General features: G+C 43.9%; 1 protein-coding gene across 1 annotated transcript in view; it reads left to right on the top strand.

Moving 5' to 3' along the window:
• The window catches only part of Kif5c (kinesin family member 5C), a 155098-nt gene extending 138569 nt beyond the window's left edge, over positions 1-16529 (top strand). Inside the window, exons 24-26 of the mRNA XM_048345501.1 lie at positions 1327-1543; positions 2963-3074; positions 16093-16529. Of these exons, the coding sequence (XP_048201458.1) occupies positions 1327-1543; positions 2963-3069 (324 nt within the window). The 3' untranslated portion in view covers positions 3070-3074; positions 16093-16529. The remainder of the gene's footprint in view (positions 1-1326; positions 1544-2962; positions 3075-16092) is intronic.
• The last annotated feature ends 520 nt before the right edge of the window (positions 16530-17049 follow it).

Genomic DNA, 17049 nt, shown 5'->3' with positions numbered 1-17049 from the left:
ACATACTAAGCTGGTTAAGTCTCCCTTCTCGATTATTTTATTATTATTATTTTTTGTAACTGAGGGAGGAAGCAGATAGCTTCCGTTCACAGGTAGAACAGGGATGTATCAGAATCAGTCCCCTTTGCTCTGTTGCCCTGTTCCTGGTGAGTTTGGGTACCCTCTCTGATGGTTACCATGCCTTGGCATTTGATCAGTGTGGCAGAGAGTGATACACACACACACACACACACACACACACACACACACACACACACACACACCTTGAGCACTTAGGCCGGTCATTTGTCTTGATCTTTCTTGAATGCTAGCATGTTCCTTACTCTGGGAGATGGGACAGAAGTGGCCCAACTGTTTGGACCACATGGCCAGAGGTATGTCATTTCTCTTTGACATGTTTTTTTCAACCTGCTAGTGAATGGCCATTTTCTCCAGAGGCAGGATGACAGATCAACATGGTTGAAGTCATTCCAGCAAATGATGAGAATTACATAGGCAGAAACTTACAGACAGGTTGAAATTAGGCTTCAGCAATCCATTATTTTATTCATGGGCTCAAGGAATATTGATTAAAACCCTACTTTCTTCCAAGCACCTGCTGTGGGGGTCAATAAAGCAGGCCAGACTCAGCAGGATCTGGCTTTGATAACTTCCCAGTTCTCAAGCATTTTCTTGATCAGCCTGGATCCTGACAATAACAGTATTCACTAATGTATTTGTTTTATAGATGTGAAACCCAAAATGTGTGGTGGTCAAATGACGTATACAAAGTCAGGTGGCAGGAAATAATAATAAGACTGGCACTTGAGCCCACACTTCACCCAGGCTTCGCCCACGGCTTAACTGTGGCTAGGTGAGAAGAAACAAACAGCCCCTCCTTTTTCCTCTCTTAGCCTTTGTACCTGTTACTGAGCAGGATCCCAATACAATGCCAATGTAGACTGTGATCTTGCCATGAAAGGAGGACCCCAGAAAGTTCTAGAATGTGCATGTGTTTCACACCATGCTTTTGAACTGACTTTAAATTTCTTCGTGTTCTCATGCTTATGCCCTGCAGTAGTAAATCACACTTCTTTATGCATCAACAAAACAGGAAATAAGTCCTACCTCAAAGTTTCCCGAGGGTAGACATAGCTTTTAAATTTACACTCCCCTCGGTCCCCAATTTCTTGCATCCAGTTTATGTAGCAAACTAGAGTTTCAGGGCATAGGATTTTTCCTTTTCTTTGCCCCTCGCTGAGTGTCACTTGTTCAGTGGCTGATCACTTGCATGTGGCTGTCCACCAGCAAGCAGTAACTGTGGCCTCTTGTGTCCTGCTTTGACAGTTGGTCCGAGACAACGCCGACCTGCGCTGTGAGCTGCCCAAGCTGGAGAAGCGACTTCGTGCCACTGCGGAGCGCGTCAAGGCCCTGGAGAGCGCACTGAAGGAGGCCAAGGAGAACGCCATGCGTGATCGCAAACGCTACCAGCAGGAGGTGGATCGCATCAAGGAGGCCGTGCGAGCCAAGAACATGGCCAGGAGAGCACACTCAGCCCAGATCGGTATGCACACCCTTAGTGGGGCCCACAGGATGCCTCTGCTAAGATCCTGCAGATCCGAAAGGTTGCAATGGAGCCTGCAGAACTCGGCTTTCATGGCCCCTCATGCTCATCCATGAGAAGCACCTGCTGCCCCACCCTGAGACATTCCCCTTGCCCTGGGCTCTTCAGAGCTGGCGAGCTGAGCCAGTGAAGCCAGCTGGCTTTGGAGGCAAAGGTCTTTGGCTAGAATCAGAGCCACACTCTTGGGAATATTGGCATGCATATTCTCCGCGAAGCCTGAGAGGTCCCTTGTGTTCTGTACCCAGCAAAGCTAAAAGGCAGCCAGGGCCTCAGGGAAAGCTGCTTGCAAGCACAGGTCTAGAATAGCTCAGGAAGGGCCCAGATGGCAGCAGTGAGCGGGTGTGGCATCAGGCTGGCAGGGATCCCTGGAGTTTCAGCCCCTAGAGGACTTACATGGACAGATTTGGGCATCTCGCCCATTTAGAGAAAGACAGCATAGCTACTGACTCATAAGGGTCAGGTTAAAACCATCAAAATGAAAAGGGACTTAGGGATGTTCTCTAGAGAGTTTTTTTTTTTAATTGAATGCATGTAGTATTACTTCCCATCAGATATTGCTGTCTTGTGAGCCAGCGATTTGATGTTTTATTTAAAAATCCTTTAGATTAGTGATTCATTGAACCTATTAGATTTCTCAACCTTTGAGAGTCTAGGGGAAATTGTACTCTCTCCCCAGAAAACTCAGCACAAGTAAAATTCTGTATCTGGCTTTAGGGATTATACAGATTGCTGAGAAATCCATGGGTCACCTGCAGATCAACCGCAGATTAAAATCCAGTCTTTTGCTTGAAATTCTTTCTTATTCATGTGCCAAATATTTCTGTGTGTGTGTGCCAGTGCCAATACTGGGGCTTGAACTAAGGCCTCACACTCTCTTTTGGCTTTATCTGCTCAAGGTTGGCACTCTTACCACTTGAGACACACCTTTAGTCACTACTTTTTTTTTTTGCTAATTAAGTGGAAATAACAGTCCTATGGATTTTTTCTGCTCTACTGGTTTCAAACTATCTTCCTCAGAGCTCACATAAAGAGAAAAAGATGGAAATGGCACTGTGGCTCAAGTGTTAGAGTGTTAGCCTTGAGCAAAAGGAAGCCAGGGTCAGTGCTCAGACCCTGAGTTCAAGCCCCAGGACTGGCAAAAAAATAATAATAATAAGCTGACAGGTGGCTAAGTTCTCTCTGTTCCCTGAACATGAAGTTAGTGAGTCACTAACTGCACTGTGAGGAGGGTAAGCCTCCTGCTTCCAGGAAGGGTTAGTTATGTTGATAAGCATTGTGATTCTTGTCACCTGGGATGTAGGTAACTGAGTTGCAGCTCTACTTCTCTCTGAACATTGTTTTCTCTCCTTTTGGATACAGCTAAGCCCATTCGCCCCGGACATTACCCAGCATCATCTCCAACAGCTGTTCATGCCATCCGAGGGGGAGGAGGCGGCTCTTCAAACTCCTCTCACTACCAGAAATAAATAGAGTGAGTTCCTGATGTCTGGGGGTGGTTTCTCTTTGGGATAGTCCTGGGGCTTCTTCAGAGGCAGAGTTTTCTCCTTGAGCTCTATGCATGAAATCTTTTAGATAGGAATTGTCCTCCAGTCCTGGGGTCCCAGCTGAGACCTCTGGGGCTGATGGGAACTTGAGCCAGGCCTGTCCTAATCACCTCCAGGAACTTATGAGATGTGGTGAATGACTCACCTGAGCTTCTCTTTTGTCTGTGGGGCTCCCCTGTGAAGCTAACATCCAGAGGGGCATTACCTGTTCGTCAGTTGCAACGTCTGAACTGGCAGAAGTGGGAGGCTTCAAGTCTCAGCAACTGAACACAAAGAGCCTGGTTATTGGCTCATCCTTTTCTACTTGCTATCTGACTCCAACAAATAGGGTTTTAAGGAAGGGTGCTCATTTACATTTAGGTGAGTCCAGACTGGTTTTTCTTCAAGATGGTAGTCTCCAAGTCTTTCTGCCTGTAACCCTTATACCCAATGGCAGAAGAAAAGAGTGACATGTTTTAGGAAAGAGGAAAAAGAAGCGGGATCTGAAGCTTATCCTTGGTAACTAAATAGAGAAAAGAGATTCCTGGGTGGGCTGGCAGACAACAGATAGCCAAAATGCTTCGTTTAGGAAAACTCTGACTTGCATGTGTAGATGGGGAATATTGTCCTTGGACTTGGACTCTTCACCTGGCTTACAAGCAGGTGAACTTACTTATACCTTGAGAAGTCTTCATGTTCAAGGGTAACTCAGAACGCTGATTCCTCATCCAATCCTTTCTGCATCGGGGTGAGAGCTGGAGAACTCACTCAGATGTGAAGACAGCCTTGCTAAAGCTCAGCTTAAAGCTCTGGAGATGATTTGGTGGCTGGTCCTGGCAAGCTCTCACTTGGACTTGGTGGTGAGCCACCTTGTTCGTAACAATTGGATTTTATGGAGTTGCTGTTGATGGCACATTGTCCATATTCAGGCTGATCCTTGAAGGGTCCAAAAGATCCTGTTGGGCAGCTTAGAGCAGGCAATCTGAGAGGCCTCAAACTTCAGTTTGGGCTGGAGATGAGGCTCAAGGGTGGAGCATGTGCCTCCGTGCAGGAGGCCTGGGATTGGTTTTTAGTACAAAGTTTTCCAACACTGATATGGTAGATGTCAACCTCATGGTGGCACCAGGGTTGAGGCTCCTAGAGCAGCTTGAGCCCTAAGCTTGTCTTTACCATGAACCTTGGGTAGTTTTGATGTCTACCAGAGTTAGAGACCTACTATCCTATTGTTGCTATGGCTTACATAGGATAGAAGTTTCCATCTTTCTCATGTAAAGCAAGTCTAAGGGCTTCCTGTCAATTAGCCTCTTTTTTTTTTTTTTCTTGCCAGTCCTGGGGCTTGAACTCCGGCCCTGGGCGTTGTCCCTGAGCTTCTTTTGGTCAAGGCTAGCATTTTATTACTTGAACCACAGCACTATTTCTGACTTTTTCTGTATGTGGTACTGAGGAATCAAATCCAGGGCTTAATGCGTGCTAGGCAAGCACTCTACCACTAAGCCACATACCCAGCTGAAACATAGCCTCTTAACTTTAGACTCACTTCCCTCAAGAAGGTCACCTGATGGTCACCAAAGTGATTTCTACACTTTCAGCCCTTATGTCTATGTTTCAAGTATAGACTCCTAAGAAAAAGTTGGGAAGAAGCAAAAACAGCTCCTGGCTGAATCAGCATCCTCTAAGTCACCTTTCCAGAAGCCCCGTGCAAGCTGATGCCTTCATCCCTCTGACATCTAGAGGCAAGGCAGGCTGGAAAAGGGAGTTTGTAAGTTGGGAACATGATTGCTTTATGAGGACCAATAGAGTGGATGTTGGGTCTAGCAGCCAGTACCCTGTAGTTCCCTGAAACTACTGAGGAGCCGCTCTGGATGCATTAGATACATTACTCCATCTGTTGTATGTGTATGTCTGGCTCCCAGAAAGTTCTTTTTTTTTTTTTGGCCAGTCCTGGGCCTTGCACTCAGGGACTGAGCACTGTTCCTGCTTCTTCCCGCTCAAGGCTTAGCACTCTGCCACCTGAGCCACAGCGCCCCTTCTGGCCATTTTCCGTATACGTGGTGCTGGGGAATCGAACCTAGGGCTTCATTGTATGGGAGGCAAGCTCTCTTGCCACTAGGCCATATCCCCAGCCCCACAGAAAGTTCTTAGTAAATACATTGGTCCAGAGATGGTATAATGGATAGTCACCTTCCTTAAAAAATCTGATAGTCTGCCAGACCCACATTTTATGTAAGGGCCATGCAACCAAAGGTCAGTCATTTATCATCAGTATGACCTCCACTGCTACTGATAATTGAAAGTCAGGACTTTTGGTGAGACTTTCATGACCTTTAGAATAGCAGACCAGCCTCATCCGTCAGATAGATGTGGGGGAGGGGGGATGAAGGAGAGGAATAGGAATGTACTGGTGCTTGACTCAGGGCCTGGGTGCTATCCCTTAGTGTTTTTGCTCAAGGCTGGCACTCTACCACTTGAGCCAAAGCTTGACTTCTACCTTTTTGCTGGTTACTTGGAGATAAAAGTCATATGGACTTTGCTGCCCTGGCTTGTGTTGAACTTTGATCCTCAGCTATCAGCCTCCTGAGTAGCTAGGTTTACAGAGGTGAGCCACTGGAACATAGATTTACTCATGGTAATCTATTTTACCAAAAATTGGGACGAACTTAATGCTCTATCTTTTATCCATCTAATAGGTACTTTTTTTTTTTAATAATGTCACTTGCCAGGGTGATAGTGTGTGTGATTGAGGGACTAGCTCTGAACAGGGGAGCTGGCTTGTCAGATGCCAGATCTTTCACTTTAATTAAATTACTTGACCTTGGTTACTTTCCTCATCTGTGAACTGGGGAGAAGGTTCTTCATTGGCATGAAGTTGACATGGGTTCTGCTTCTGAGCCTGGAGACATATGGCAAGTGCTCATGAAAGTGTTAGGTGCTAATATGAATGACTGTAGAACTTGGCACTGAGTTGCTGGTTGATAAATGTTAGATTTGTTCTCCTTTATTAAAGAGGGACAGTTAATCTCTTTCCTACTTCATAACCATTCAACACTTCTGACACCAGATGCTGCAGTGGGTACAGCTGGGTGTCAGATAATCTGGTTCAGTTATGACACTGTCTACCTGGAAACAGATCAGCTTGCAGCCTGTAGGACAGCCCACCCTCTGCTTCACTTGTCAGCCTTGGATTATGACCTGTGCCTCTCGATATAAATCTAAGATCCTACACCTCTTTCAGAGCAGCCCACAGAACTCAAGGGATTACTTTGCTCACATTTACCTGATTGTTTTTAACTAGAAATGATACAGATGAACCACACGCGGGGGAAATAACACTGGATGACGTCTAATGGGTGTGCATAGAGCCTCTGTAGAAGGGTCTCCAAACCATGATCTTCACATCTCAGCTTCTTGATTAGCTTGGCCACTTTCATTTGGAAGAGGGCAGAGCTGTGAAGAATGTGGGGTTGAGATGGGTGCCTGTCTATTATAAGGTGGGAGATACTGCAGCTGAGAGTGGTGCAGGATGAAATGCGTGTACAGGGAGGAGACAGAGTGGAAAAGAAGGTGAAATACCTCTCAACCTCTCATTTTAGTGCTTCTTTTGTAGAGCATAGATGACATGTTATGAGCACAGAGGGCAGCAGGGGATGGGGTGGTCGGGCTGCCGGCTTGAGACCAGCAAAGGGGAAATGAGCCTATTGGACAACGCCAAGTGAGTGTTGGGTTGAGGCCTCATGCTTAATACTTAGAAACCCCACTGACTACTTGCCCAGCTCCCCTTATTCATCACTGGTTTGCAGTAATGCTCTATCAAGCAACTGGGGGACTTGTCAGATTATGACCACCAGATGGCGCCAGGGGGGCATTGCTGAAATGTTGGCTATAAAAACCCGGAAAGCCGAAGCCTCTGTCCTTTCCACTCCCCATCTTTGTTTATAGAATGTTATGGCTCAACTTGAGTAGTGTAAGGTACTTTTAGATAATAAAGCTCACACAGGTCAGAATGGTGTATGTAAATTATTAGAATATTTACCTATGTATAAATTTAAACTAGCATACCTTTTCTTGTTGCAGCTCTTTTTAAAAAAAATTTATTGTCAAACTGATGTACAGAGAGGTTACAATTTCATACGTTAGGCATTGGATACATTTTTTGTACTGTTTGTTACCTCGTCCCTCATTCCCCCCTTCCCCCTCCCCCTTTCCCTTCCCCCACCATGAGTTCAGTTCATTTACACCAAACAGTTTTGCAAGTATTGCTTTTGTAGTTGTCTATCTTTTTTTACCCTGTGTCTCTCAATTTTGTTATTCCCTTTCAATTTCCTAGTTCTAATACCAGTACACACGGTTTCCAATATACTTAGATAAGATACAGAGATAGTGTAGGTACAACCACAGGAAGGGGATACAAGAAGATCATCCATAATAGAAGCTACAGTTACACATAGCACGTTGAAAGTAGTTACAACAGTGATATAACAATTGTTTTCATAACATGGAGTTCATTTCCCTTAGCATCATCTTATGTGTTCATACAAATCAAAGAAAGGTTGGACAAATGGGACTGCATCAAACTGCAGAGCTTCTGCAGGGCAAAGGATAGCTCACAAGATAAACAGAAAGCTCAAAAATTGGGACAAGATCTTTACCAGCCATACAACAGACAAAAGCCTCATATCTAAAATATATGCAGAACTAAAAAAATTACATTCCTCCAAAACAAAACTGCAAAGAACCAATAGCCCCCTCATCAAGTGGGCTAAAGATTTTTAAAAAGAGACTTCTCTGATGAGGAAATGAGAATGGCCAAGAGACATATGAAAAAGTGCTCTACATCACTGGCCATAAAAGAAATGCAAATCAAAACAACATTGAGTTCCCATCTCACCCCAGTAAGAATGTCCTGTATCAAGAAAACTAACAATAACAATTGTTGGAGGGGATGTGGCCAAAAGGGAACCCTACTACATTTTTGGTGGGAATGTAAACTGGTTCAGCCACTCTGGCAAGCGGTATGGAGATTCCTCAGAAGGCTAAACAGAGAGCTCCCCTATGACCCAGCAGCCCCACTTTTGGGTATCTACCCAAAAGACCACAAACAAAATCACACTAAAGCCACCAGCACAACAATGTTCATTGCAGCACAATTTGTCATAGCCAGAATCTGGAACCAACCCAGATGCCCCTCAGATCAGGAAAATGTAGTACATATACACAATGGAATTTTATGCCTCTGTCAGAAAGAACGACATTGCCCCATTTGTAAGGAAATGGAAGGACTTGGAAAAAATTATACTAAGTGAAGTGAGCCAGACCCAAAGAAATATGGACTCTATGGTCTCCCTCATAGGGAATAACTAGCACAGGTTTAGGCAAGTCACAGCAGAGGATCACAAGAGCCCAATAACTATACCCTTATTATAGCTCTTACACAGCTATGCAGTCAAAAAATTAAAACCACAGATTAAAAAAATTAGGAATTAGAAATCACAGATTAAAAAATCCAGACTACTCAGTTTAATATAATTTAGTAGCTTTAGTAGCCAAGGATGGTGGCACACATCTGTAATCCCACCTACTTCGGAGGCAGAGATTGAGAATATTATGCTTCAAGACCAGCCTGGGTAAAAAGTTAGTGAGACATGTTCCCCCCGCCCCCTGCACACACACACCTCAACTAACAAGTTGGGTGTTGTGACTCTTGCCTGTACTCTCAGCTAAATAGTAGTTAGGAGGATCACAGTTTGAGGTCAGCTCTGGACCAAAATAAGACAGCACCCTATCAGAAAAATGATGAAAGCAAAGAAGGACCAAGAGTGTGGTGGAGTGGTAGAGTACCTGCCTAGAAATTGCAAAGCCCTGAGCTTAAACCCCAGTACTTCCAAAAAAAAAACAACAAAAGATAATCATGACATAACCCATTACCCTCTTTGGTGAAATGAAAGCACTGTGAAATCCCATCCTGGCTTCATGTAATCTTTCTTTAAGCCAAGAGTCAGCATTTCCTACTAAATCCAGTTCTTTGCTCCATAGCTCAAAGATGAGCTATGAGTGTGTGTGAGTGTGAAGCTGTAGTGAGTGTGAAGCTGTAGGTGTGTGGAGGTCTGCCTAGGCCCTGCAATCACCTAGGTGAAATAGAATGGGAATGTAAATGTTCGTGATTTCTGTTGTAATAAAAGCACAAAATATTTAATATTTTGAGGACTGCACTTCTACCATCAACTCTATGTTAAGTCTAGAAATTATATGCTTCATAATGTTTTGGCAGACTTTGAGAACACATTTGATTTGGTTAAAAAATCGCAGTGACAGCCAAAAAAAAAAAAAAAAACCCAAACAACCCTCATTTGGGGCTTTTACAGTACATTTGAAAAGCAAAGTAGTGTTTTCCTGCTGTGATTTCAGAGTTGGAAACATAAAGAACTGTTACCTACCCTTGGGTCAGTGGCTCATGTATATAATTCTAGCTACTTGGAAGGCTGAGATGTGAGGATCATGGTTTGGAACGATCTCACACAGAAAAGTGTGAGAGTCATCTCCAATTCACTACTAAAAAATCCAAAAATGGAGCTGGAACTCAAATAGTTGAGCACTAGCCTTGAGCAAAAAAGCTCAGGGATATTGCCCAGGCTTTGAGTTCAAGTCCCAGGATCGGCACACACACAAGAACCCCCAAAACTGAACCAGTGCTCTTGTAGCTCCTGGCAGAACCCCTGGTTACCAGAGCCATAGCCTATGAAGGAGCCCAGGAGATGAATTGTGCCCTCTCTTTCTCTATCATCTCTCCCATAGCTCCTGGCTTAGGGACTGACCTCAAAAGACATCTGTCTTTCTAGATCTCACTCTAGATTGTCTGCTGTGAATATATTTATTCAGTGTTAATATGTGTAACATTTAACTTTTTAACATGACAACCAAGGTTATGAAGATCTGTCCATTTTCACCTCTATTTCTTTTGTGACATAAGGGTCAGCTGTGACTGAGGCCCTGAAATCCTGATTCCTGTGTTGCTTGTGGGCATGCTCCATTGAGAACTTCACTTGGAGCTACTAGGCCCACTATCTGAAATGCACCAATCAATTCTGGGTCTCAGAAGTCCCATCATAGGGAGATGCACTCAAGCAGCCAAACTCCAGATGTACGGAGAAGATATTTACTGTTTTCTAGCCTAGCACTTATATCCCACATTTCCTGGGCTTCCAATGGCCTGTCCCCCTCACCCCATTCACTACCCACAGTTGAAGTTCTTTTTTTTTTTTTTTTTTTTTGGCTTGTCCTGGGCCTTGGACTCAGGGCCTGAGCACTGTCCCTGGCTTCTTCCCGCTCAAGGCTAGCACTCTGCCACTTGAGCCACAGCGCCACTTCTAGCCGTTTTCTGTATATGTGGTGCTGGGGAATCGAACCTAGGGCCTCGTGTATCCGAGGCAGGCACTCTTGCCACTAGGCTATATCCCCAGCCCACAGTTGAAGTTCTTGATGTCATGCCCACTTAGGCTTCTACCTCTTCCATCTAAGAAATGAGAAAGTCCACCCCTTCTCTAAACTTCAGGCAGAATGGAGCTTCCTCTTGCAGCACTTTGCAAGGCCCTTCCTGTTTGCTTCTTCCTGTTTGCTTCCCAGGTGTCACTCGCTCACTGTGCCTTTCCCTGTTTGCTTGTCTGACTCACTCCTTGTCTTTCTATTTGACCTCTGCTTTCTGTGTCTGAATCCTGCTTGTCTTGTGTTGGACTTTACTTTGACTTTTCTCCTGGTTTTGATACTCTAGTCACAAATAAGTGCATTGTATATATCTAAGATGTCAATGTGGACTCTCTCCTCAGTAGAAGTAAGTTTGTGTGCACATGGAGCTAGGCCAAGAGTGGTTCTCAAGTTTAGTATCTGCAGTAGTAAAATCAAGAGTCTCACGGATGGCAGTGGCATGAGGAGCCATAGCCATGTGTGGTCCACCGCTCAGCAACCAAGCCATTCATCCTGCAGTTAAGGGTTGGGTCACCAACTAGAGCTACATACAGGGACATCTCTGCTGAGGGCAGGATAGCTGGCTAACAAAGGGCATGGGTCCTGTAGTCCTGGCTCTCACGCTCTGGGTAAATCACTCCATCTGTCTCAGTAAGATGTGTCCACTGCCTGCCTGCCTACCTACAGGGTGCCATGAGGGTATGTCAGTCTACAAAGAATAGATTATGCCTGGTGTAGAACAAGAACTTGGAGCTATTCTGAGGTGCTTGCATTGTCCGATGCTGCCACCACATCCTGTGTTCCAAAGACAAGGAATGAGCCACTGTCTCTTAACACTTGTTAGTGGTGGGCCCTGACCAAATACTTCCATCTTCTGTGTAGCACATCTCAAGTTTCTTGGCCTAACTTTCTCAAAAAGAATCCATGATATCAAAGGACTTCAGTATTTATGGGTTATATGTATTATATAAATTAAGATAAAAAATCAAATATTGTCAGATTGATTTAAAATAATTATAAACCTCATATTAGATTCCATAAATACCATTTGTGTGTGTGTGTGTGTGTGTGTGTGTGTGTGTGTGTGCACACCGCACATGTGCGTGCACACATGCTGGCCCTGGGGCTTGAACTTGGGGCATGAGCTTTTCTGCTCAAGGTTAGTATTCTACCACTTGAGCCATGACTCCACTATCTACTTTTTGGTGGTTAATTGGAGATGAGTCTCACTGATTTTCCTGCTTGGGCTGGGCTTTGTCTTCTGGGTGAGAGAAGAGAAAAAAAGTCCCAGAAGACTACCTGGTGAAAACTAGTCTCTCACAAATATTGACTAATCTTATATTTTTATTTATGAGAACAAACCTGGAAAAACACAGACGAATTGCAACGTCAGAGAGGGCAGAGGTAGCCCCAGGCAGGCACCATAATAGACATTTAGGGCTTTGCAGCTTGCACCTGGAGTACAAACAGGAATGAATGCAGCTCCCACTCTTGACTTTGTACTTTCACACTTCTCAGTTTCCTGTTTCTCAGAGTGAGAGATTGTAGGCAGTTCCTCTAGGACACGTTGTACCAGTGCTTCAGTGAAATGAATCCATTCCTGTTCTACCAGTATTAAGTAAAGCACATTGGTAATTCTTATAATGTGGGATTGAACTATAAAAAGGCACAAGAAAATATAAAACTGTGTATTGTTTGGATTAAGCTTAAATCTACTGCAAGCAATTGCAAAAGCCAAACTCTGAGGATTGGAATCTCTAAATACTTCTTGTGAAAACCCTCTATATACAATTAGCTTCTTTCGGCAGCCTTCCCCACCCCTGCTAAAGAAAGGTGATTTTTTTTTCCTTCTAAATCTGGTCACACATTGCCACTCTGAATTACCATCCCCAGCTTGGCACAGTCTCAAGGCCAGTCCACTCACAGGTCACTTGGCCCAGTCTTGATGAATTTTGACTTTTCTGAACAATCTAAGAGAGGGTCAACAAAACAAAGTGCTAAATGGTCTAAGATTTCCCAGCCTTTCTGGAATGGAAGCTGTCTTCTGTGGTTTCTCTAAACTATTTGCCTTTACGCTTTATGTCCATCTCACTTTTGAGTTTATCATAGAAGATGGGCAACCAGGGAAAATGGAGGATGAAAGGGAGCTATAAGGTAAATTCATTTTTCTGGGGCCTGTTGGAGACCCAGGACGGTAAAGCCCATGAAGATTTTTAACTGGAAATGAACAGGGCTCACCTTGTCATAGGAAAGAACGACATGCCTCTGCTTTCCCTTCCATCCACTGGTTACCAGCTCAGTTTTGTCCTATTGTCCCTGAGGTGATGATTAAAGTAAGCACACACTGGGCCCCCCTTCAAAGCCCCTACTTCTTTCAGACTGTTGGCCCAGACATGCCATATCTTGCATGTAGGGGGAAGGGGGATTTGAAGGAAAGCCTGTGGCAATTGTGTTACTTCATGGTCTGCTGGAGTTATTGAGGCTGCATGGTGGAGTTTGAGTATCTGACGCTTGGTGTGTCAACACAGGTTGGCTGCAATGCTTGGATCAAGCTGTATTCCGCAATGTCAGGTATGTGCCCAGCACCTCCCTGGCTGCAGGCATGCAGGAAGACTGTCCCCACTACCTGAGGTTGGGGTGGGGTGCTGGGAAAAATGAATGGAAAGAAAGGAAGTGGAATTTCAGTACTGGAATTCCAAAAAAATTCCTTTTCACCTACCTCTACCACTATGCTTCTGGGGGTTTTATTTCCAGACTAAAGAGGAGCATGACCCCACCAGCAGAATTGGCCAGTGTTTAATGTACCTTTCCCAGGTAGAGCACCCATGGGACACTGAAAGAAGCTTCACACAGGCAGCTTGGTAATAGTGGGGGATGATATAGTTAGAGGGAGAAAGCATGGAGACCGAGTTCCCCGAGTATTGTTTGTGTCAGGAGTTGGTATTCTTAACAAGAATGTGTGGTTTTCTCCTTCTGTTCAAGTTCTGCTTTGTATTTCTCTTCTTTCTCTGTTTGCAATTAATTTTATCTAGTCTTTCCATACCCTGAATTTTTCTATTTTTATATAATTTATATCCTACTTATTTACACAAAAATATGTGAAGTTGCTTACAATATTATAACATATAAATCACAAGTGTGAGGAGGAAAAAAAAAACAGGCCAAGAAAGTATTATAGCAGGAATGTGAAACATTTGCTGCAGCTGAACATTGATTTGGATAGAATTCTGGAGCAAAAACAGCAAATACAGTATGCCAGGTTATGGAGTTTTTATTTTGCTGGTTGTGGGGCTTGAACTCAGGGCCTTGGTACTGTCCTTTAGCTTTTTTCTCAAGGCTAGTGCTCTACCAATTTGAGCCACAGCTGCACTTCCAGTTTTTTGGTGGTTACGTGGAGATAAGAATCTCATGGACTTTGCTGCCTGGGCTGGCTTCTAATCATGATCATCAGATCTCAGCCTACTGAGTAGCTAGGATTATAGCCATGAGCTGCCAGCATCTGGCTTCTAGGGTGTGTGTGTGTGTGTGTGTGTGTGTGTGTGTGTGTGTGTGTGTGTCTTCTAGGGGTGTGTGTGTGTGTGTGTGTGTGTGTGTGTGTGTGTGTGTGTTTTATAACCAAAAAGAAGAATAGCTGGGCTTTTATGAGTGTGGGCCATGTTTCTTATGCCATCATTTAGTTTCTTATTCTCTTCATCCTCAGAGGATGTGGCTTTGCAGGAAACCCAAAGTACAGATCACAGACAGAGCCACTTTTCCAGTTGCTGGATGGAAGTGGCACTTTCAGTGTCTTATTGGAGTTGGTCCAGAGCCTGAGAGGAACTACTTAGGAAATGGTCCATCCTCTCATTTTGGAGACCTGTCTAGGGCCAGAGTAACCTCTGCTAGGTCGTGGACTGGAATTATCCTGTTCAATGAAATAGGCCAGACTCAAAAAGACCAGTATTGAGTGCTCCTCCTCACATGTGAAAACTAGACCTTTAAAAGATAAAAAGGGGAAAAAAAAATCATGAATGTAAAAGGGAGACTGTTGGTGGGTGTGTGTGAAAGGAGAGTGATTAGTGATGAATATGATCAAAGTTTATTCATTATACACATGTATGAAAATAGAACAGTAAGCCCCATTAAAATGAAAGGAGAAGGGCATAAGAAAACATAGTGGGGGCTGTTTATGATCAGTATGCTTTATAGGATAAAATGACCAGTGTGCCTTATAGGATATATGGTAATGTTTCCATGAAACCTTTTTGTGCAATTAATATATTTTAATAAAAATATAAAAGTGAGATGTTGTACTGGGGAACTTCATGACTCTGTAAGGGGTAAAATAATCCTTTTAGAACTGAGCACTTCTCACAGAGATCTTGAGTCAGCCATGCCTGACTCACTTGGTGATGCCAAATGTTGGTAAATGAGCCATCTTGTTTGATCATCTCCTTAAGGAAAAGGAGTTGCCTTGTGATACTGACTTTTGGAAGAAATGTTGAAATTGTATCCAGACAGAATACTTTAAAACCAAGAGGCTATGATGGCTACTTCCTAGCCATGTAAAATCCTTCTGCATATAATGCTAATTGCATCTTGAAATGATAATATTTTGAATCTATCAGATTACATAAAATGTTATTAAAATTGATTTTACTTGTTTTCAATTTTTTGTGTATGTGAAGACTGGGGTTTGAACTCAGGGCCTTAGCTTTTTTTTTTTTTTTTTCCGGCCAGTCCTGGGCCTTGGACTCAGTCAGGGCCTGAGCACTGTCCCTGGCTTCCTTTTTGCTCAAGGCTAGCACTCTGCCACTTGAGCCACAGCGCCACTTCTGGCCATTTTTTTTTCTGTATATGTGGTGCTGGGGAATCGAACCCAGGGCCTCATGTATACGAGGCAAGCTCTCTTGCCACTAGGCCATATCCCCAGCCCTTTTTTTTTTTTTGTCAGTCATAGGGCTTGAATTCAGGGCCTGAGCACTGTCCCTGAACTTTTTTGCTCAAGGCTGGCACTCTACCACTTTGAACCACAGCTCCATATCTGGTTTTGGGGTAGTTAATTGGAGATAAGTCTCATGGACTTTCCTTCCCAGGCTGGCTTTGAACCATGATTGTCAGATCTTGGCCTCTTGAATAGCTAAGATTACAGGCCTGAGCCACAAGCACCCAGCAATTGCTTACCTCTTTGTTTCCATTTGTTTTTTGTTTTTGTTTTTTTTTTCCTCAAGGCTGGTGCTCTATCATATGAGCCACAGCTCCACTTACTATTTTTTTTCTTTCTTGTTAATTGGTGATGAGAATCTTAGGCATTTTTCTGCCCAGACTGGTCTTGAACTGAGATCCTCAGATCTAAGCCTCTTAAGTAGCTATGCCTCTATGTGTTAGCCACCAGTGCCCTGCCCTGCCATCAGTGCTCACATGTATTTGTACTTTAAACACCTTGAATTTCAAAAAAAAAAAAAAATCCTTCAGAGTGAATTTGTGCTGAGTCCTCTAATACCTGTCTTCTCTCTGGTTTTCTTTCAACAGATCTGAATCCACGTAGCATGTCAAGGACTACATTAATCACCACTTCCTTTATTTCCCTCGCGTCCTTCCCCCTACCCGGCCACCCATGGTTTCCATTTCTTCTCCCTTTACTTACCCCAGCCATCTGCAGTACACCAGTTTCAGGTGTTTTGAGCTGTGTAGAATTTCTGTGTGTACAGATGTGTGCTTGGACTTTTCTCTTTCTGAGAAACTGGAAGATGGTTAGTGAAGATCCACTTACTACTATTGCTACTGACTCAGCCTCCAGGGCACTGGGTGGTCCCTGGAGCTTCCTCTTCCTGCACTACACTGTCCCATGGGAGTGCCCTGGCGTGCCATTCCCTACGAGGGAACAACCAAGTGCCGGAGCCTAGTGGCCATCCTCTGCCTCCACTGTCTGGTTTCCTGTAAAATAAACACATTACTTTATATTTTTAGGGAACAACAACAAAAAAGTGCTGCTATAGGGTTGAAATTTTTCATTCTGAACACTTTTCCGAAAACAAATTACCCCAGAGGAGCATTTTGAATATCCTGGTCACATCTTGGAATCTGTGAAATACACCTTTGTAGTATGGCACCTGTTAACAAAGCAAAGCAAATTTCTTCAATGCAGAAAAATTATGTGACAGCAGCAATGTAGAGTTTGTTCATTCAAAAACAGGTATGTAAATGTGAAAAGTCATAAAAGTCACCTCTGAGCTGCCTGCTATAGAACCTGCAGCAACTAGTCTCTGCCAGCCCTGTTGATTTGAGCATCCTACCTTTGAGAGTGTTGAAATGTGCTGCAAGTTGGCTGAGTGGAGATTGGCTGCCCTCTTCCTCACCCTCCTTGCTCCTCAATCCTTCTGGAACCTGCATTGGGGATGGCCTCATCATCTTATGCTTGAACAGGTATTGCTAAGAAAACGAAACAACAACAAAATTCTCAGCATCATTCCAATATTTGAAAAAGAA

Source organism: Perognathus longimembris, chromosome 4 (genome assembly GCF_023159225.1).
Source record: "Perognathus longimembris pacificus isolate PPM17 chromosome 4, ASM2315922v1, whole genome shotgun sequence".
Lineage (NCBI taxonomy): Eukaryota > Metazoa > Chordata > Mammalia > Rodentia > Heteromyidae > Perognathus > Perognathus longimembris.
Note: the sequence above shows the minus strand (reverse complement) of the source record. Positions and strands in the feature narration are given on the sequence as shown.